This window comes from Priceomyces carsonii (assembly GCF_900007245.1).
Source record: "Priceomyces carsonii strain CBS4050 genome assembly, scaffold: Debaryomyces_carsonii_scaffold_3, whole genome shotgun sequence".
NCBI lineage: Eukaryota > Fungi > Ascomycota > Pichiomycetes > Serinales > Debaryomycetaceae > Priceomyces > Priceomyces carsonii.
In genome coordinates this window covers 534,544-552,668 of record NW_026946676.1, presented here as the reverse complement: position 1 = coordinate 552,668, position 18,125 = coordinate 534,544, and the positions used below count along the sequence as shown (strand labels likewise).

General features: G+C 35.8%; 8 protein-coding genes across 8 annotated transcripts; 4 read left to right on the top strand and 4 right to left on the bottom strand.

Moving 5' to 3' along the window:
- Positions 1 to 15: 15 nt before the first annotated feature.
- On the bottom strand, positions 16 to 1,788 carry PRCAT00002802001 (fungal specific transcription factor domain-containing protein; the record flags this gene model as incomplete). The annotated part of the gene is made up of 1 exon (XM_062952687.1): positions 16 to 1,788. One exon carries the CDS (start codon positions 1,786 to 1,788, stop codon positions 16 to 18), a length of 1,773 nt encoding a protein of 590 aa, XP_062809565.1.
- Positions 1,789 to 4,183: 2,395 nt separating this feature from the next.
- On the top strand, positions 4,184 to 6,349 carry TRY5 (Try5p; the record flags this gene model as incomplete). Its single annotated transcript, XM_062952686.1, has 1 exon — positions 4,184 to 6,349. The coding sequence occupies one exon, from the start codon at positions 4,184 to 4,186 to the stop codon at positions 6,347 to 6,349; it is 2,166 nt and encodes a 721-aa protein (XP_062809564.1).
- A 66-nt stretch (positions 6,350 to 6,415) lies between these two features.
- PRCAT00002800001 (uncharacterized protein) lies at positions 6,416 to 7,969 on the bottom strand (the record flags this gene model as incomplete). The annotated part of the gene is made up of 1 exon (XM_062952685.1): positions 6,416 to 7,969. One exon carries the CDS (start codon positions 7,967 to 7,969, stop codon positions 6,416 to 6,418), a length of 1,554 nt encoding a protein of 517 aa, XP_062809563.1.
- A 138-nt stretch (positions 7,970 to 8,107) lies between these two features.
- On the top strand, positions 8,108 to 8,884 carry PRCAT00002799001 (uncharacterized protein; the record flags this gene model as incomplete). The annotated part of the gene is made up of 1 exon (XM_062952684.1): positions 8,108 to 8,884. One exon carries the CDS (start codon positions 8,108 to 8,110, stop codon positions 8,882 to 8,884), a length of 777 nt encoding a protein of 258 aa, XP_062809562.1.
- Positions 8,885 to 9,396: 512 nt separating this feature from the next.
- On the top strand, positions 9,397 to 12,894 carry FUN31 (serine/threonine protein kinase; the record flags this gene model as incomplete). Its single annotated transcript, XM_062952683.1, has 1 exon — positions 9,397 to 12,894. The coding sequence occupies one exon, from the start codon at positions 9,397 to 9,399 to the stop codon at positions 12,892 to 12,894; it is 3,498 nt and encodes a 1,165-aa protein (XP_062809561.1).
- A 176-nt stretch (positions 12,895 to 13,070) lies between these two features.
- PRCAT00002797001 (uncharacterized protein) lies at positions 13,071 to 15,458 on the top strand (the record flags this gene model as incomplete). The annotated part of the gene is made up of 1 exon (XM_062952682.1): positions 13,071 to 15,458. The coding sequence occupies one exon, from the start codon at positions 13,071 to 13,073 to the stop codon at positions 15,456 to 15,458; it is 2,388 nt and encodes a 795-aa protein (XP_062809560.1).
- A 115-nt stretch (positions 15,459 to 15,573) lies between these two features.
- On the bottom strand, positions 15,574 to 17,049 carry TAF60 (Taf60p; the record flags this gene model as incomplete). Its single annotated transcript, XM_062952681.1, has 1 exon — positions 15,574 to 17,049. One exon carries the CDS (start codon positions 17,047 to 17,049, stop codon positions 15,574 to 15,576), a length of 1,476 nt encoding a protein of 491 aa, XP_062809559.1.
- Positions 17,050 to 17,207: 158 nt separating this feature from the next.
- On the bottom strand, positions 17,208 to 17,990 carry PRCAT00002795001 (uncharacterized protein; the record flags this gene model as incomplete). The annotated part of the gene is made up of 1 exon (XM_062952680.1): positions 17,208 to 17,990. The coding sequence occupies one exon, from the start codon at positions 17,988 to 17,990 to the stop codon at positions 17,208 to 17,210; it is 783 nt and encodes a 260-aa protein (XP_062809558.1).
- Between the last annotated feature and the right edge of the window lie 135 nt (positions 17,991 to 18,125).

The window sequence follows — 18,125 nt, the reverse complement described above, 5'->3', positions numbered from 1 at the left end:
AATACCTAGATAACATTAAAAAAAATCATATAAGAAATAATCGTCCCACAGATCCAAGGCATGGTCACTTGCCCATGGAATGGTTTCCGAGAGAGTCTGGGGATTCTCCTTGTAATTTGAGACGGAGAAATTGCACTCTTCACTAGAAATTATATTAAAATAACCCTCAAAGTCCAAAGAAATGCCTTCTTTCATTTCTCTTAATTGCTCAAAATTCTTTGTGTAGTTCTCAAAAAATATGCTGTAACCAAATTTTAATATACTAATACCATAGTCTTCAGTATGTTTAGAAAGAATTAAAGGAGCATTCGATACAGTCTGTAAAAATAATGCGACACCCTTATTTAAGACCACCGGATCATTCATACCCCACGTAACTGATTCAATTATTTCCTCTTTCGGGTTCGACGAGTTTAAAACATTGGACAACTTCAAATCATATGTCTTTCCTTCCAGTTGTAAATTTGTGAACCTAGACATTAATTCCACGCAAGATAATAATGCTCTGCAGCAAACTTGTTTTGAAGCTGCTAAACCTAGTAAAAATAATTGAGACCAAAGAGGTCGAATCGAAATTTTGAATGTCTTCCTTAAAGACAAGAAGAACCCACCGAAAGATACAAGTATTAACATATTATACCTTGCAACTGATTCTTGAAACTTAGTCATTGTCAATTCGTCTTCAAAGTTTTCCTTATCCATGCTGATGACCTGATAACAACTCAGAAGAATAGAAAAAGCAGGAAATATGTTGAAAAATCTGACAACTATATCTTTGTATATTTCAGGATCACATGTATCTAAGCTGTTAGCATAAAAGTCTTTCAAAATTAATTGCGATGAATCAGAGCGGATAAACTTTTTAAGGATAGCTATACAACTGAGCAAGTCGCCAACTGCCACCTCCATTTTACTTAGCTTAGCAGCGCAAAATCTGAATGTTTTAATAAAGTTCACCAGCATATAATTTTGGTCCTCAAATATTGCGTGATGAAAGTAATCATCGTGTATATGAAGAGGGGTTCCAAGGTCTATTGAATTTAACGCATCAATATGAAGCAAAAATATCCAAATATTTTTTATGGTTCTTCTCACAGTCAAGCTCTCTGCGGCATATAAGGAATCTATATTTCGATGAAATCCCATATTTATTGCCATATTGATACACAAAGAATGCAAAAGAGCCCCATTTGAGCCATCTCCACCATCATTATCTCTCATATTATATTTTTTATGTAGTCTCAATAATATCAATGCTTGCAATGTAGAAACAGTTGAGAACTTTAAAGTGTTTCCTTGAAATATCAAGCTTGTTGCGTAGTTGAGTAGCTTATCACTTACATCATACAAATTTTCATTCTCTAGTTCATCTTCTTGTATCGAATATTCTACTAAGATCATTATTAGTGCAATACGTGAATATTGAACCTGTTCCATATTTCGAGCGGTCACTTTTCCATTATTATTCTGAAATATTGCCATGAAATCCTCTAAGATAGTATCTTGATCTATTATAGGAAATGCCCTGTACCATATGCTTTCAAAAAAACGATTCAATAAAGACCAAGTATTTTCATAGGAAGGAAAACATTCCGGGATTGATTCGACATTTACAATTTGTATAATCTTCATATCTCTGTTACCTCTCTTGTTCTCCGCTTTCCACTGCTTTCTTCTTTGACTAATGGAGTTTTTAAAGTCTAAAATAAAAGGAGTCATAATTGGACGGAAGCTTGCCAATCCATAATATACTATTCTCCTTTTCTTGTTATACAACTGCTCAAACATAACCCTTCTATGTACCCGAATCGGTACATTGCCATCCAGGTTTACATCTAAATTTTTTTTTCTTTATTTAAGAAGTCTCGATATTCAATGAATCCATTGCTAACAGATGAATCATATTTGCATTCTTCAAGATTTCGACTAAGACAAGAGCTGCACTTTGGCCTTTTTCGATCACACTTTATTTTCTTCAGTTTGCAATTAATGCACGAAAAGAAGGTTCTCTTACGTTTTTTGCAACATTGTTTTGGAAAGTCATTTACAGTAGTGATTTCCATCATAGATTATGAATACATCAAGAAATAACGTTCTTGTTTTGCACTGAAATAGGAGAAATTATATGCAAGCATAGAGATACAAGATTTGTAATGATAATGAAGATTCAATAAAAGAAGAGTAAGAATTGTAATTGACGTATACTAAATTTATACATTGAGGCGAATCCGGAATCTGGAATAAACATGAAGGCTCTATTTTAACGTAGCTATAATATACTGAATTTTAAAAAGTAGGGGCTGAGCTATCAGCGTTGAAAAAGTATGGCCATCAGCAACGCATTCTGGAAATTAGAATGAAGAAAAATTCTAAAAATTATTTCGACTTGGTCTCTAGACCCAAGGTCGTCATACAAGGGGATTCGAGGACTCTTTGGTTGAAGTCTCCCCCGTCAATGCGGGAAAGAGTACAAAAAAAAGGGGATTGATTTATCTCAATGATGCCCTGAGAGACCTCCTACGAAGAATTACCGATATTCATCAAGGATGCTGAGTGATTTCGAAGTGAAGAATATCCTCATGTTGAATTTCTCAACACTTCGCTCTTTATGACTATGAAGGTGAAGAGTTGAGACATGGTACAAGGATATCATCTTTGGCCGAGCTTCCATTTTATGATCCTAATCCTAAGTCCCGCAGAGATGTTTCCTCAACCAGTTTATGAGCAAACGTTTTAAGTAGCCTGCTAATAATTTTTAAATTAAAAGCTCGATTCTAAATCGTTTCCGATGATGTAAGAATGCTAATATTATCCAAAGCGTATCTCAGAACCTAGCCATTTGAAATTCAAAAAATCGTCATGAGATGTCTAAATTTTAAAAATTTGAGTCTATAATTGAGAGAGGCGTGAAGAATCAAAGCTCGGATACGCTTATTCTATAAATTAAACGGTAGAGAGCTTCTTTGAAAAAAGCTCTTATTTTTTTTTATCTGGTTCTCTTTTTCATTATCTGTATTCTTTTAAGAGCTGCTGCTGTTATGCTAATAAACCTATGATTACATTCCAGTATCATAAGAAAACAGTCAAGGAATAAAGTTTGAGAAATTCAAACTCCCTCTTCCCATTCCAGATCTTGTCATATATTCCTGTAAATCATCAGATTGTGCAGCGACAATCTAGAATAAGGTGAAAAAACTAACAAATAAAAGAAATTTTTATATTATCTATAGTTAGCAAGTCGGCGTATTATAGTCCTGTTTATGCTAGATGTTTCATTCTCCCAAACAAGCACTGAAAAAGAAAAGGGTACTAGAATCGCAGAAGGAGTATTATACACTACTTCTTTACAAGATACTAGGTGCCCTCCAAGCAAGTTTTCCCTTGTTTGGATGCGGAGATGTACTCCGTTCTATATCAAAAGTACCCCAAACGATTGAGAGGCATCATTTGCTCTGTATTGTTTAAATCAATTCTGGGGCATGGTCATTTGCATTTAAAAGCAGGATTCGCTCCTGATGATCCTATTGGTAGAACACAATGTACGTTTGTTAGCAGGATGGGACAAGCGTACTTGTCATATGATCCCTCTTTGCGGTTTATGATGACTTTCATGTCTTCTTTAAGGTTTTTCTGGAACAAAAAAATAATCCCCTCTGACCCCCCCTTCACTCCCCATGGTTTCTTAAGCCCCACCCTTTATTCAGTCTGCTCACTTCGAATCTCTTAAACGCATGAGGGGACTTGGCCATTTCCTAAAGTTGCCAATTGCCGTTTGTCCAGGTTTAGTCGCTTGTGTCACCCTTTGGCCTTCGCAGCAAAGTTCTGTGGGGGAAAAAGCTTGTAAAAAAATGCGGGGTAAAGTTTAACTTTATAATAAAAGGAAAGCATAAAGGTGTTGCAAAAGATACTGTGAGGTATTTGTCTCTTTCTTGTTATCTCTTGTTATTTCTTGGAAGCTGTTCAGGTGAAAGGGATATTCAAAGAATTTGCAATTATAGTAAAGTAGCAGTCATTAGCTAAAAGAATACAACCAAATTGCAGGCATCGTTACTTAAAGGTAGCGCAGCGCTGGAAAAAAAAAAACTCTCGGCTAAAGCAGAGAGTAACATAATCACAAATATAGTGGTGATATTCTGGTAACATCCCGATTATCGTAGGGCGTCCAATAAGGGAACGTAGATCCATGGCTACTCAGAAAAAGTATGTATGTGCTTTTTGCACCAGAGCATTCACAAGGTCTGAGCATAAGCAAAGACACGAGCGATCTCATACCAACGAAAAGCCCTTTCACTGCATGCATTGTACTTCTGCATTTGTAAGAAGAGACTTGTTGCAGAGGCATTGTCGTACAGTTCATAATATTCAGTTGAAGCAGACCGTTGCTGGAAACCATAATGGATCCAGTTCCAATAGTAGCGAGGGAGCAAATGGGCCTTTGAACTCTTCGCAAAATAGTTCTTCAAGCAGCACATCACAGAAGTCCCCGATGGCAGTAAATCATAGTAATTTGATTCCTTTGCTTTCAATAACTAAAAAACTCGAATCTTTGCTCATTAGTTACGATTCGGATATAGTGAATAACACCGACATAAAAAACAACTTTTTAATAGGATACACGATATTGATGTCCAACAAAGAATATCCAATCTTTGAATCCATAAGCAAAGATTTGATACATTTCTTGAACTCCAATATAGCGGGGGTCAAAACTGTGGATTTTAAAGTTTGCTTATTATACTCAGTTTTGGCTATTGGATATGCTAACAATAATAACTATAAACAGTACAACGACTTTATTAATAAGGGATGGTCACTACTTATTTCGAAATTGATCCCAAATTACAATGATAATTTCAACTTGATTGACCAAATAGAGATTTTAAATGATTTATTTCTTTTCGCTTACACTTTCTTGACTTACGCGCCAATGGATCATAATCAAACTTTTACTGCAAATTGTGATTTAGTATTTCATTATTTGGATGAAGTAAGCTATATGGTGATGACAAATTTGACCACTAAGACAGAAGTACTAATAAACTCGAACATGGGCTTGTTTTGGAGCATGTATGTCCTATTGTCAAGATACTCAATGCATGGTGTTCCTCCCAAATTTTACAAACTATTCCTTAATAAACAGATAGATGGTGTTGAATTGTCTAAATTCATGGAAAATTATTCTAAATCAATAATGAATTTGAATAGCAACTTTGTCAAACAAATTGTTATCTTGACTCTTTCAAATGAATTGAACTTATTCATTCATTTCCAAAAACTTTTCATTTTTGAATCTAAAAACACATTACACAACTCCATTATATTGGTGAACAAATCCATTAATCAGGTAACTCTGAACAATGAACTTTTTGATCTTTTTAAGAAAAAATTGATTGTCAATAGCCCCTTGAAATTTCACGAGTTATTGAATATTTATGTATTCAACCCTACCAATCTTCTTAACTGGGATCTCCTTGTCATCTCCTTAAAAGAGTTCAATTATCCATTTGATTTCAGTAGGTTTTTGACGTCATACATAAATGAGCAAAATTTTGATACATTTTATGTTAACTTGCAGCCATTTTTCGAGCATCATGATATTAAGAACAATCTTGTAATTGTCAGTTTTCCCTTGATATTTAACTTGCAATTTTTGTCAATTTCAAATCAAGAGTTAAAAATTATTGATTTTTCTAAATATTCATTCAAGGATATAGATAATTTGAGATGCCTAATAATCGAGTGGTATGCCACAATGATTAAAACAATTATATGGCTTTTTAAAACCCAAGAGTATAGTTTTATTTTACAAAACTTGGTATATCTTATCCTTGAAAAAAAATTTGACGAATTTAAGTTAGAAGAAAAGTGGTTTTGGTGCTTGAAGCAGAAATTTGATTCCTTTTATAATCTTTGGATGGGTCAATTAAATCTGAGCTCAAGTGGAATCTCAACATTTAACACAAATTTAAATACATTTATATCCAAGCTTGTCAAGGAAAGTTTAAATTACGTCGATGAGTCAGCGATTACAATGCCACCTATACCAAGTCAGAGATCAAATTCGATTTCTCTTGGTTCATTATATTTATCCCGGTCACCCAATGGATTATACCCCAAGCCGTTATCGACGAATTCATCATTGTCACTGTCAGGAAAGGATAATAATATACCCATGCCATCTTATACAACAATGCAGCCATACAACCAATTGCCTCATCTCCAGTTCTCCAACTACATTGGTAAGCATTTCAACAAGAATGAGATTCTTTTTCCACCATTATTCAAGGGACATTTTGGCACCTATCAAAATAATTTGAATTCAGTGATACCAGGCAATGAAGATACGTAACTACAGTCTTTAGTAATCTATATTCGATATAGTTAGATATTAATACTAAACACACTACGAACTGTGTTATAATTTTGATCCGTCAAGAACAACGTCGTCATGGTAGCTATTCAAATTCCAAATGTCTATTACTTTGGGGTTAAGGTCAAATTTAGTATCAAAATTAAGTTTAAAATAACACTGTTTGATAGTGTCAATCGGTATACATAAGCAGAATTCTGTTACGGTTTCTAAAGTTTTCTCCTCTCCTAATTGTGACTTGACTTGGGCATTAGAACATATTATACCGAGAAGCTGACCAGACATATTAAATATTCCACCCCCTGAAGACCCATTCCAACATGGAGAGGATGTGACCATTACAGATGGTAACTTTAAATCAGACGTAGTGTCTATAGTTTGCCGAAATAGAGTTGAAATGATGCCACGAGATTCTAATGGTATGATTGAAGAACGATCGAAAAACAACCCGAATCCCTTCGCAACCACTTCATCCCCAATTTCATAAGTTTTTCCAAAAGAAGCAGGAATCATTGAAGAATCATCCATTATAGCTCTGCTTTGGTCAGAGAGTTCAATAAAAGTTAAATCTAGGTGCTTAAATGGGCTAATAACCTTCTCACTCGATGTGAGCCTTATAGACCTCCCGCGAGGAAGATAAGCAATGCACACTACATTGTGAGGGTCATCTTCAAAAGAACCAACTACGTGCTTATTGGTGACTAGTGTCGAACGATTGTAATATGTCGCAGTTGCCCAAAACAGCTTACCTTTACTCATTATAACAAGGGGTAATACAGATAACATATTGTCAAACAGCTCTAATGTTTCAGAAGCAGCTCTCACTGTGGAAATCGGGGGCAAGGGTCCACTTAAGTGTCTTTTAAAGTGTGATGATAATGCAGTCCATAAGAAGTTCCAAGAAATCACAAAAAGAAGATCTCCATCTCCGTTAGTCTTTCTTATGTTTCCCATTACTAAACCAACGGACTCTTTCGACTTCTTTGTTGCTACACTACCCAACATATTCTCTAAATACTTAAGATCACTTAAATACCCAAGCACGTCATTATTCGAATTTAATACACAAGTTGCATTGCCCTTAGAAACAAATCGAGAGAACACTAGTGAATTAGTAAAGTTGAATGGATAGGAAGAGACGAACATGCTTTCTCCAACTCTCAAGTCAGCAAATCGAAGGATCTTTAGATCCCCAAGTGATTGCTTTAAAGAATGTTTATCCTTAATTTTTAGTGACATGACGTTTAGTTGAGATATATCATCGTTAGGGAGAATCTTAAACCCATTCTCTTTGAAAAAATTTAAAACCTTCAAGAGATCATGACTTAAGGATTGAAGTGGTACTTGTAAGTCACAATTACAGCGATACCAATAGACGGTCTCTTCATCATTGAATTCTGCACAGTTGAAAATAAGTGAATAGCCTGATAAGTCATAAATTGAGCTTATAGTAATGATTCTTTCAAACAAGAGAATGTTAGCAGAGCTCCTTAGGGCGACATAAGCACCTGAAAATGATTCATTGCTGCGCTTCCCATCGTTTGAAACTAATCGAACGCACACAGGCGTGTAGACCCAAGTCTTCATAATATTGACCATGTTCTCTCAATATATTATCGCCTAAAAAAGACATATTAGGCCTACATATAATATTTAGGAAATCTTAGAACGCGTTATAAACACTAAGAATATAAATGTCATTATATTCTTAAACAATTGAAAGGGTGCCCTCTAAGAATGAGTGATATACCAGGATCTTCTACCTATGATAGGGATGACTCAGTTTTAGCCCCCAATAGTACAAATAAAGGAAACGGGCAACAAAAAATATCGCATTCGCCATCATCTTCAATATCATCGGTAAACAGTGACAGTTCCACAGGAAAGTTGATCGAAAGTCTCTCAATACATAAACTCAGTAAACATTTAGACAATAAACCTGATGATAAGAGCGTGGATAACAAAAATGCAGATAAAGTAGAGAAGTTAGAGAAGTTAGAGCTACCAAAGGAGCAAGGAAACTCAAAGAGTCCCGATAACCTGAAAGAGAATAAGACTCAACAAACATCGGATAATCACAAGATTCGGTTACCCAAGAACGAAAAGCATAAAGCAATTAAGTTTACCGTTAGGAAAGTGTCCCATGAGCCCATCAACTCCCCTCCTTTGGGCAAAAATGCAATTGTTTCTCCGGCAAACGCAGGATCCCAGGATGTTGAAGTTAAGTCACAAAATATTGAACATTTGATATCTTCGCAAACGAGGTATGACCATTATACGAAAAAAATTGCGAAAATTGACAAGGAGATTGACTTTTTAACCAACCTTTTACCACCTTATAACGTAGAAATAGATTATCCCACAAGAACCAAAATAACAGCAGCAATCAGAAAGTTAAGGATGAAGCAGGATGAATTAGAAAACAAAAAGTACAAGTTAGGAATTAATATCAGTAGATTATGGAGGGAGCAAGATGAAAATAATATATGGGTTAGAAGCGTTAGTAATTCATAACGCTAAGACAAAGATCTTTTGTAACATTACAAATACTTCTTGATTTGAAGGAGCCAGTTAAGGTAGGTTATAGAACCCGTAGCAAGACGGTTTCCCAATGTTGTTGGGGAGTAACTACGGGTTCCTATGAGGACATTTTTTTAAGACGCTCGAAAAATGGAGCGTTAAGTTGTTTACCGTATATATCGAAGGAATATATCATTTATTAGGCCAGCAGGCATGAATGTTTTATCTATACGTCGTCTTGACTTGCTTGTTATATAGACAGTAAGGATATAATATTTTTTCTGACAATTAATAGACGCTATCTAAAAATATTTTTAGTGTTCCACAAAATCTCTTTATAATTTAACCAAGGACTATGAGGTGTTTTTTTTGATCAAATTCACTTAAAGAATAAAAAGAAAGTTATAGAAGATTAGACTATCAGTAAACAACTACGAAGAGCGAACTACATTGTAATTGATACTTTCGGCTGATTTTACATACACCTTACTCTGGTCATATTCAAGATGACCAACGGCCAAGATCATAACCAACATGATCTGGGCAACGCCATATTTTTCATACCGGAAGGCAAAGAGGACTTAAATAAAAGTAATCCAAATCACAATCAACTTAGTTATGAGGGATTAAGAAATCAAGATAAAGATCATATTAATTTACCAAAGAGGCAAAGTAAACTGCTGCATGGGTTATCTATAAGCACAGGTTCCCATTCTAATAATTATAGGCTTAGCAGTGGTGAGGCTACACCGAGGACAGAGACATCGGTTGATTTTGAAGAAATTTTAAAGTTCCCTAGTGAATCACCTCATGCGTATTCTTATGCTCACTTATCACCAAATTCATTAGCGCTAAGGTTAAATGTCTTGAAAAGATCATTGGAAATATTAAAGGATAGACCCAGTCTCTTCAAGTCAATCAACTTTGAGGAGGAGAAAGAGACTTCTACGATGAATAATGAAATGCATAATAATAGCGGTCTGAATACTCCTGTTCCATTTTCTCCGTATATTTCCAAGCTGAGAAACAATAGCGCTGATTTCTTCAATAGGAATTGTAAATTAGAGTCAAACGCATCCTCAGCAGCATTATCTGCCTTATTCAGACCTAATATGAGGCGTGCTGATAGTTTGCCTATTGATCAAATCTATTCCACAAAACGTGCGTTCCTGCTGCCTACAGCAAAATTTTATGAAGAAAAAATGAACGTCGATAACCCTTTATTAAACGATGACATCAAAGATGTTATTGAGTTGATAGAGAAGGACTCAACTTCAATTCTTACCAACAGCGAAATTGCATCGACACTACATGACATATCTTTATCCACCAATAAGCTTGATCATAAAATTAAACAAGATTTTTTGAAAAACAGACTCTTATATGCTTTGGCTACTCCTTTCGTGGAGAAGACTTTCATAGCTACGAAACTTTTGAAACAAAACAATATAGCATTTGCGTCCAACACATACCTAAGCTCCTTAAACAATTCTCAGACACAGACAGGTGGAGGCAGACCCTTTCCATCTTTGTCTTCGGGAAAACATACTTTACCTCAATCAATATTTACAATCACTGCTGAGAGCCCTTGGCATATTAAAGCAGCTAATGATTTGGCTTGCTTAATGTTTGGCGCACTGAAAAAAACTATAAAGGCTTTGACGCTAATGGACTTAATTGCACCTCAATTTCGGAATCTAGTGGCAGATAGACTCTCAGGAACTTTTTCACTGAGTCCAAAGGATATGATCGAGCAAAAAAACCAAATTTATTTTGCAGGTGAAATACTAGCTATCTCCATAACGGGCCGCAAAGAATTTGCATGGACATCAATTTGGGCCAAGAGAAAAGATGATTTGATTATTTGCATGTTTGATGAAATACACAGTGACGCTTTCGATTTGGTGGTTCTGTGTGATAAAGAAAGCTACTCTTCTGAGATGTACCATATAGATAAAGTAAGTGAAATTGCAGGAAATTTGGTAGCTAGGTTTGGTTCCCCTGATCTCAAAGATCTAACAAAGCTCAGTGAGTCAATAGCATTAGATCTAAAGATGGGATCAAAAGATGACGATAAGCATTTGGTAGACCTGAACGCACCACAGGATGTCATAGATAGTGACAGGATTAATAGAATAAGATATTATACTTTAAAGCTCGGGGATGCAGACAATGTTCCGTGCGCAATTAGCTCAAATCCAACGGAGCTTGAAGACGATAGGTATGAAATCAAATTAAAAATCCACTCTCTTCCTTACATTGCTGGTATGTTTGTCATAAGTTCTACTACTCACAATATACTTTCTTGCAACAATGCAATCGCTAAGAATCTATTTGGCAGATCAGGAGATTTCTTGAGTGGTAAGCCCATCAACTATTTAATACCGAAATTTGATGCTATCCTACTGCTTGGTCTTGAACTGAGCAAATCACAATTCAGTATTGTTCAAGGATTGGTTCTTCCGGAGCACTTCTTTAGGAGATATGATGCTCTTTTGAAGCACAAGGATGGTGATCTCCGTGACGAGGAAGAGCTATTTTTTAATTCGAATGGAGTTGAAGGAAAGCATCGAGATGGTAATATAATTTACGTTGACGTTCAGTTGAGAGTAAGTTCTAATGAAACGTATGCATTGTGGGTCACATATTCAAGACTGGAAAATAAGTCGACCATATCTAAAGAGCTTGACAAGTTGAATTCAAGTACCTCATCAATTTCACTAAGTCTGGGTGATACCACTGAAAGAAAAAGATCTCGTCTGACAAGCTTTGGAAAAGAGAATTTAGAAGACATACTACCATCTCAGTTAAGCTTATTAAGTGATGAAGGGTCTGAGAAAATGGAGTTTGTTCCCAGTAGGGATGAATTAAACAGGACCAATAGTACGAGAAAGCCAAAAGCAGATTGTTTCATTCTTCCATTGAAAAGCTTCAATCAGTCTTCAACTAGTTTAGCACAGGCTAGTTCTGACATAAGATCGAGCGATGCCTCAGTATGTGAGAATGCCGTCCCTAATTCATCTAGTACACAAGCAACTACTGTTTCACAAGATGAAAAGGTCCCAGAGTACCAAATACTGGGCCCATTGGACGCAAATGAAAGATTCTCTGAGTTACAACTTTTAAAAATGGAAAATAAAATATTGGAGGACAGAAAAAGTAAATCTAAATTGTGGCCATCTACATTGGGCTCTAAAAGAAGAACTAAGAAGATTACAGACTTCAAAGTCACTAGACAATTAGGGGAAGGAGCGTATAGCAAGGTTGTACTCGCACAACATAATGAAGATCCTGATTATGAAGTCATAATCAAATGCATAGATAAGGAAAGGATATTAGTCGATACTTGGGTAAGAGATCGAAAACTTGGTACAATTCCTTCAGAAATACAAATTATGGCCTTTTTGAACACTGACCCTCATCCAAATATTCAGCGAATAGTCGACTTCTTCGAAGATAGAAAGTATTACTACTTGGAAACTCCACTTTTTGGAGACCCCCCTGCTATAGATGTGTTTGATTTTATCGAGATCAAAGAGGACCTATCTGAGCTTGAATGTCAGATTATTTTTAAACAAATAGTAATGGCTGTTTATCACTTGCACAAGCATGGAATAATACATCGTGATATAAAAGATGAAAACGTTATTATTGATGAAAATGGATTTATTAAATTGATTGATTTCGGAAGTGCAGGCTATACAAAGCAAGGTCCATTTGATGTTTTTGTTGGGACCATGGATTATGCTTCTCCTGAGGTTCTTAGAGGTCAGAAATATGACGGCAAGCCTCAAGATGTTTGGGCATTGGGTATCTTATTATACACTTTATTATACAAGGAGAATCCCTTTTACAATGTTGATGAGATTATGGAAGGGAATATAAAGCCTCCATATATAATAAGTGAAAAGTCTATAAACTTGGTTGAAAAGATATTAGTCAAAGATGTAAATGAGAGACCAACAATTACCGACATAGCTGACGATGATTGGCTTAATTTATAAGAGGTGGGAAGATTTTAAGTCTTATGTTTGTGCAGTATTTAGTTCTTTTCTTCCTTATTGCATATCAGTATATAATTCTCACAAAAAAAAATTATAGGTAGAGATTACACGTCTATTTCGTAATTATAGAGAACAAAGGGACTAATGCTTACATCTGGCTGGCTGATGGCGAGAGTATGACGACAGATCATAGTTACAATAGCAATGGAATGAAATTGCCAATAACATTTGATGTACAGCAGTCACTTTCGAACCATCACGTAATATCAATAACAGTTCTTCAACAGATACCGAATTTAAATTTTAATGAATTGCATGTTACATTTTCAAACCAAAGAGTTTTCAAAGTACAGAATGAAGTCCACAAGATTTTAAGTTCATTTCCGGCGAACTATTTCTTAGCGAAGAGTCGACACCTTGGTTCAAGCGAAAACTCAGAGACTAGTCTCATTTATAGCATTTTTAATGAAATCTATGGCATTATTAATTTGGAACGATCGACACGAATTGAAAGCATAAGGTCAGAACATATGCGACTAATACCAAGGTGTACAGATATTACAGAGTTCTTGAATAATATAGCAAATAAACTGATAAGTCAAGAATCAAGACCTGAACATGAAGTCATGTTCAAGACCTTTTCGATGAAACCACCAGGCACTGGAATCGACATTAGAAAAGAGAAAAATATATTATTTTCTCCTCAATCAAGTGAAGACCCCTTAACTTTTCTATCTTCAAGATATTTCAGCACGCTCTATTCTTTGAGCAGTCCCTTAAGTTATTTTCCAAAGACTGCATTATCAAGATTAAGAAACTTATGTGATAATAATCCAGAAATGATATCTCAAGTCATTATCAAAGTTACTTTACCAGTAGAGGATATGGATATGAGACATTCTAACAAATATGGCTTACTCATGAAACTGAAAGAAATGTTTGACAATGATTCTAGGTCTTTCAATATTCATCTTGAGAAAGAAAATCAGGAACGCTTTCTTGACAGGCATGAAGGTCTCTTCAATAACCTTCTATCTTCTGATGACGATAACCCCACAGCTATAGCTCAAAACAGGGAGCAGGAAGAAAAAGTAGATAATTTATTGTTGGACTTGAAGGTGAGAGAGGCTCATCTACAATTTATACTACTATTAGAGTTATTGTGCGCTACGAATGTTGAAGAGTCCAATTTTCTTACTGAAAATTCTCAGTTGCAAGAAGAGGAATTAAAAAGAATCAGCCAACGAGCAAGACAATCTTTAATCAGAAGAAAAAGTAAAAAGGGTAGCAAAAAGATTATACCGACATTTTTAGGCATGGGAATTGATGTGAGCGAGAAACCACAAGCTAAAAAGGAGCGACAAACGTCCATTTATGATTCTTACACAATGTATTCGTCATTAAATACCCTTATAGATAGAATGGGGCTTTGGGATACACTTTTGATGTCTAATAAAAATTTAAAAGACCAATCAATAGACTTTTTAGCATACGTTGTTATCCCATATTTTAAAAAGAGACTTCCCCTAATTGTTGGGTATATCACAGATAAGATGAAGGGCCTGAATCTCAAGTTATTGCATAGGAATTCAAAGCTGAAATCTTTGGAGCCAAGCGAGGGTTCAGATAGACAGAAAATAACCAAGGTTACTAACAGCGCTCATTCCAAATATAAAAAAACCCTTCTTCGAAGAAGGAACACATTAAAGGCGTCTTCGAGCGTACTTGAAAGCGATGGACTACTTCCAGCATTAACTTTCAAAAGATCAAAGTCAAACCTTTCTTCAAAAAATTTACAAAAAAGACAAGTTGAAATGTCTTTAAGCTGGAAGCAGCATTCCATCAGTGAAGAAGGGAAGAAGAATGAAAATACAGACAATGAAAAACGGTCAAAAGACTCGATATTTAGCAATACAAAGAAAATTCAAGAGTCCTTGAATGTTCAATCCTTTGCGGAGGTATTTGAGACTCCACTTAAGAAGCAAAAGTTCTCAAAGGGATCAATTACCCAAGTGGACATGACGCCTAATAAGAAAACCGAGTCACATTCTAAGAGCAAGAGTTCTTTTTCACAAGTTGAGATGACTCCATCCAATAGGACGCATCTTCGTTCAAATATAATATCTTTTAAAAGAACGCCGAATAAAGACAGAATAAATCATTCTACTAGTTCTAGCAACCCTTTTATCACGGACATGGATGATCCCGCTCTTTATTCTTCACCAGCAGAGTCTCAAATTACCAGCTCTCCAACTAACTTCACGAAGCGCCATGGTATTCAGCTACTTGAGGATTCTCAATTGACGTCAATGCATAGTCCAAAAAAGAAGTACAGGCCTGGGGATCCAATTCCAATTCAGAGTTCTCCTTACTATAAGTCTAGAGAGATTGAGAAACCAGAAAATCTATTCTCAGGCTTTTTATCCGAGGTAGAGAAAGATGTTCATACTAGCGGAAATGAGTTACAGAGAATCTCAAGTTCTGCTCTATCTACTAGTGTACAGTGTTCGGAAGATGAGGTCCAGTCCGATGGCTATAATACAGAGGAGACAGATAAGGATTGAAAGCTATTGGCCGTATATTCATTAATAAAATTACAAGAATATTTAAATATATCATGTACAAATAATGTACCAAAACATCTAGGACATCCCTTGAGATAGAAACCAAGGTATAATATCAACCCTCCGTCTCTCCAAAGAAAATACCTCTAACTATGTCTTGAGCGTCATCCTCGGAGGCAACTAAATCACCAAGGGTTTCTCCGATCCTATCCCTAAGTTTATTTTTAGTTTCATCACTTAATACCTCTTCATCCATGTCATTAGACAATTCTATTTTGACCTTTAACTTCCTTAAACAGTCAACGGCCGTGCTTAACAATATATTTTTTTCGAACTCACTTTTGTTGCCTTCATCAATCACCAGCTTGCACCACACTTTTAAGTTTCCTACCAAAACTAGTTTTATGACATCTGGTCCCATATTTTTCAAACCCAAAAATGCACCGTAGTGTGTTCCTGTAGGTTTAGAAGTATCCAACAAAGCTCTCAACAAAGTTCGAGTAACCCTTGGTCTAAGAGTTGAATAAGAAGAGCCATATACTTTTGTCAAATGATCAAGTAACACGGCGGCAAATTCCCTAACTGCCAATTGCTTTTTTAACAATTCCTGCGATTCCTCTTCATTTATATCTTTCATTAAAGGTCCAATTCTCTTTGCGAGCAATAAAGTAAGTATACATGGCATTAGCGCGTGGACATAAGGATCCAAAAAAAGAGTTTTATTATCAACGAGAGCTGATATCACTTCCAACATCGTTGATAATATGTCAATATTTCTCAATTGATTTGTAATTTGCTCGGCAACGAATTGAATGAAATATGGAACTAATTGATGCAAACCTGGGTCATTTTTGAGAGATGTTAAAGCGGCATACTTAAGAGTTTCTTTTTCAGGATCTGAAGATACAAGTACTTCCACTACCTTGTCAAAGTACAATTTAAGTTCTTTAGATAAAACATGCTTTACTAATGGACGTATTTGCATCTCTTTATCCACAGGCTTTTTACTTTTATCTCCAACATGGCCATTCGTCGGATCCGAAACATCTCCAGTTCCTGAGCTTAAAATATCGCTTCCGAGAATTGATGAAGTAGCACCCCTGACTATTGGTGGAAGATTTTTTATTTCAGCTGGGGACGGATTTTGAGGTATCATGGGCTGTACTCCTTCTATCGCGAGCCAGTGAGCAGTGAAAGTTGTTTCTCTTGGTACAGTAGGTAATTCTTGGTTTATGAGTTTCTCTAATTCTATCTCATTGTCATCGACGTAGTATAGTGTTTGTCCACCGGCTCCAACTAGAGCCTCCTTGAAGAATAATGGTTGGGTGTTATCGTAGCCGTACAAAGGTTCAATGTTTAAAGCCTTGAGCGCATAGTTGATATCATTAGTCATAAGAAGCTTCCTCTTCGAATGTCTCATAAATTTGATTGCCACTTCTAGTATTTCATGGATACGATACTCAACATCCATCGCAAGATTCTTAGCCGCCTCTTCAGGCAAATTAACGCCTAAAGACTCTGCTGCATCTTTCACAGTATCATGTGGGGACCACAATGAATGAGATAGTGGAACCTTTGAACTTGGGTCCATTTTTTATTCGTTTGTTATCGATAAATACAATGAAATATTAAACTGAGTTCAAGTTTTAACTTGAAGCATATTTATGGAGTATGCAGGATTTTTAAAACACTATATAGCTGGTGAAATGTATATGTCTAATGAACGCAACGGAGCCACTTCCGGTAAGTTTACTTGGGTATCGTTATTCCAGTAGCCGAAGAGCCATCTGAATTTTTCATTTGAAGGATCAAATCGTGATTCAACTCCAAGAGCCTTTTATTTTCTTCAGTAAGTTGTTCGGCTCTTTTATCTCTCTTTTCCAATTCCTTCTCGAGACTTTCAATCTTAAGATTGAATTGGTTCCTTTGAGCGTTATTGAGCATTCTACGTGTCGATGGTTCTTCCTTGTTATCCAGCGACTCATCTAGCTTGGCAGTTTCCTCATCAGAAAATTTATCGCCTTCTTTTACATTCAAAGAAAGACCAAGGGACGATGTTATTTGCTCGTAGACAGCTCTATACTGCTTTTCATATCTCTCTTTACTTAGATTAGACATAACTTCGACATCATGACTGCATGAGTAGAATAGCTCACACAAGAGCCTATCACACCTGTCATCTAGTACTTCCTTCATAGGTAAATGATACAAGGAAGACCTATTTGGTGAATCATTGTGTATCACGAATCGGACTCTAAAATCTGACATCAATTGATCATATATTTCCTTAACATAGGTACCATTAAACGTAGGTAAATACGCGCCCTGTGGAACTTCCGAGCTTTGCTTTGGATCCACGGTGAACTCATGGTTGTTAAGACTGATCGCAACTACCTCCCACATGTCACCCTTAGCCTGATCTCCCCATTGCAAGTGTGGTAAGTACATTAACACATACTCTAGCAATGGTTCTTTAATGATAGCAGTAATACGCTTTTTCTCTTTTTTATAAAAACTCTGACCAAAAACCATATTTGATTAGTTTGATTTACTAATATAGACGTTCAATACAATTACTAAACAGCAACGTTTAAACACTTCCTATAAGTGTAGAATTAGCAAAAAATAAGTAGGAGGAAATAAAAGTTTTGATAGGAGATCGGTTTG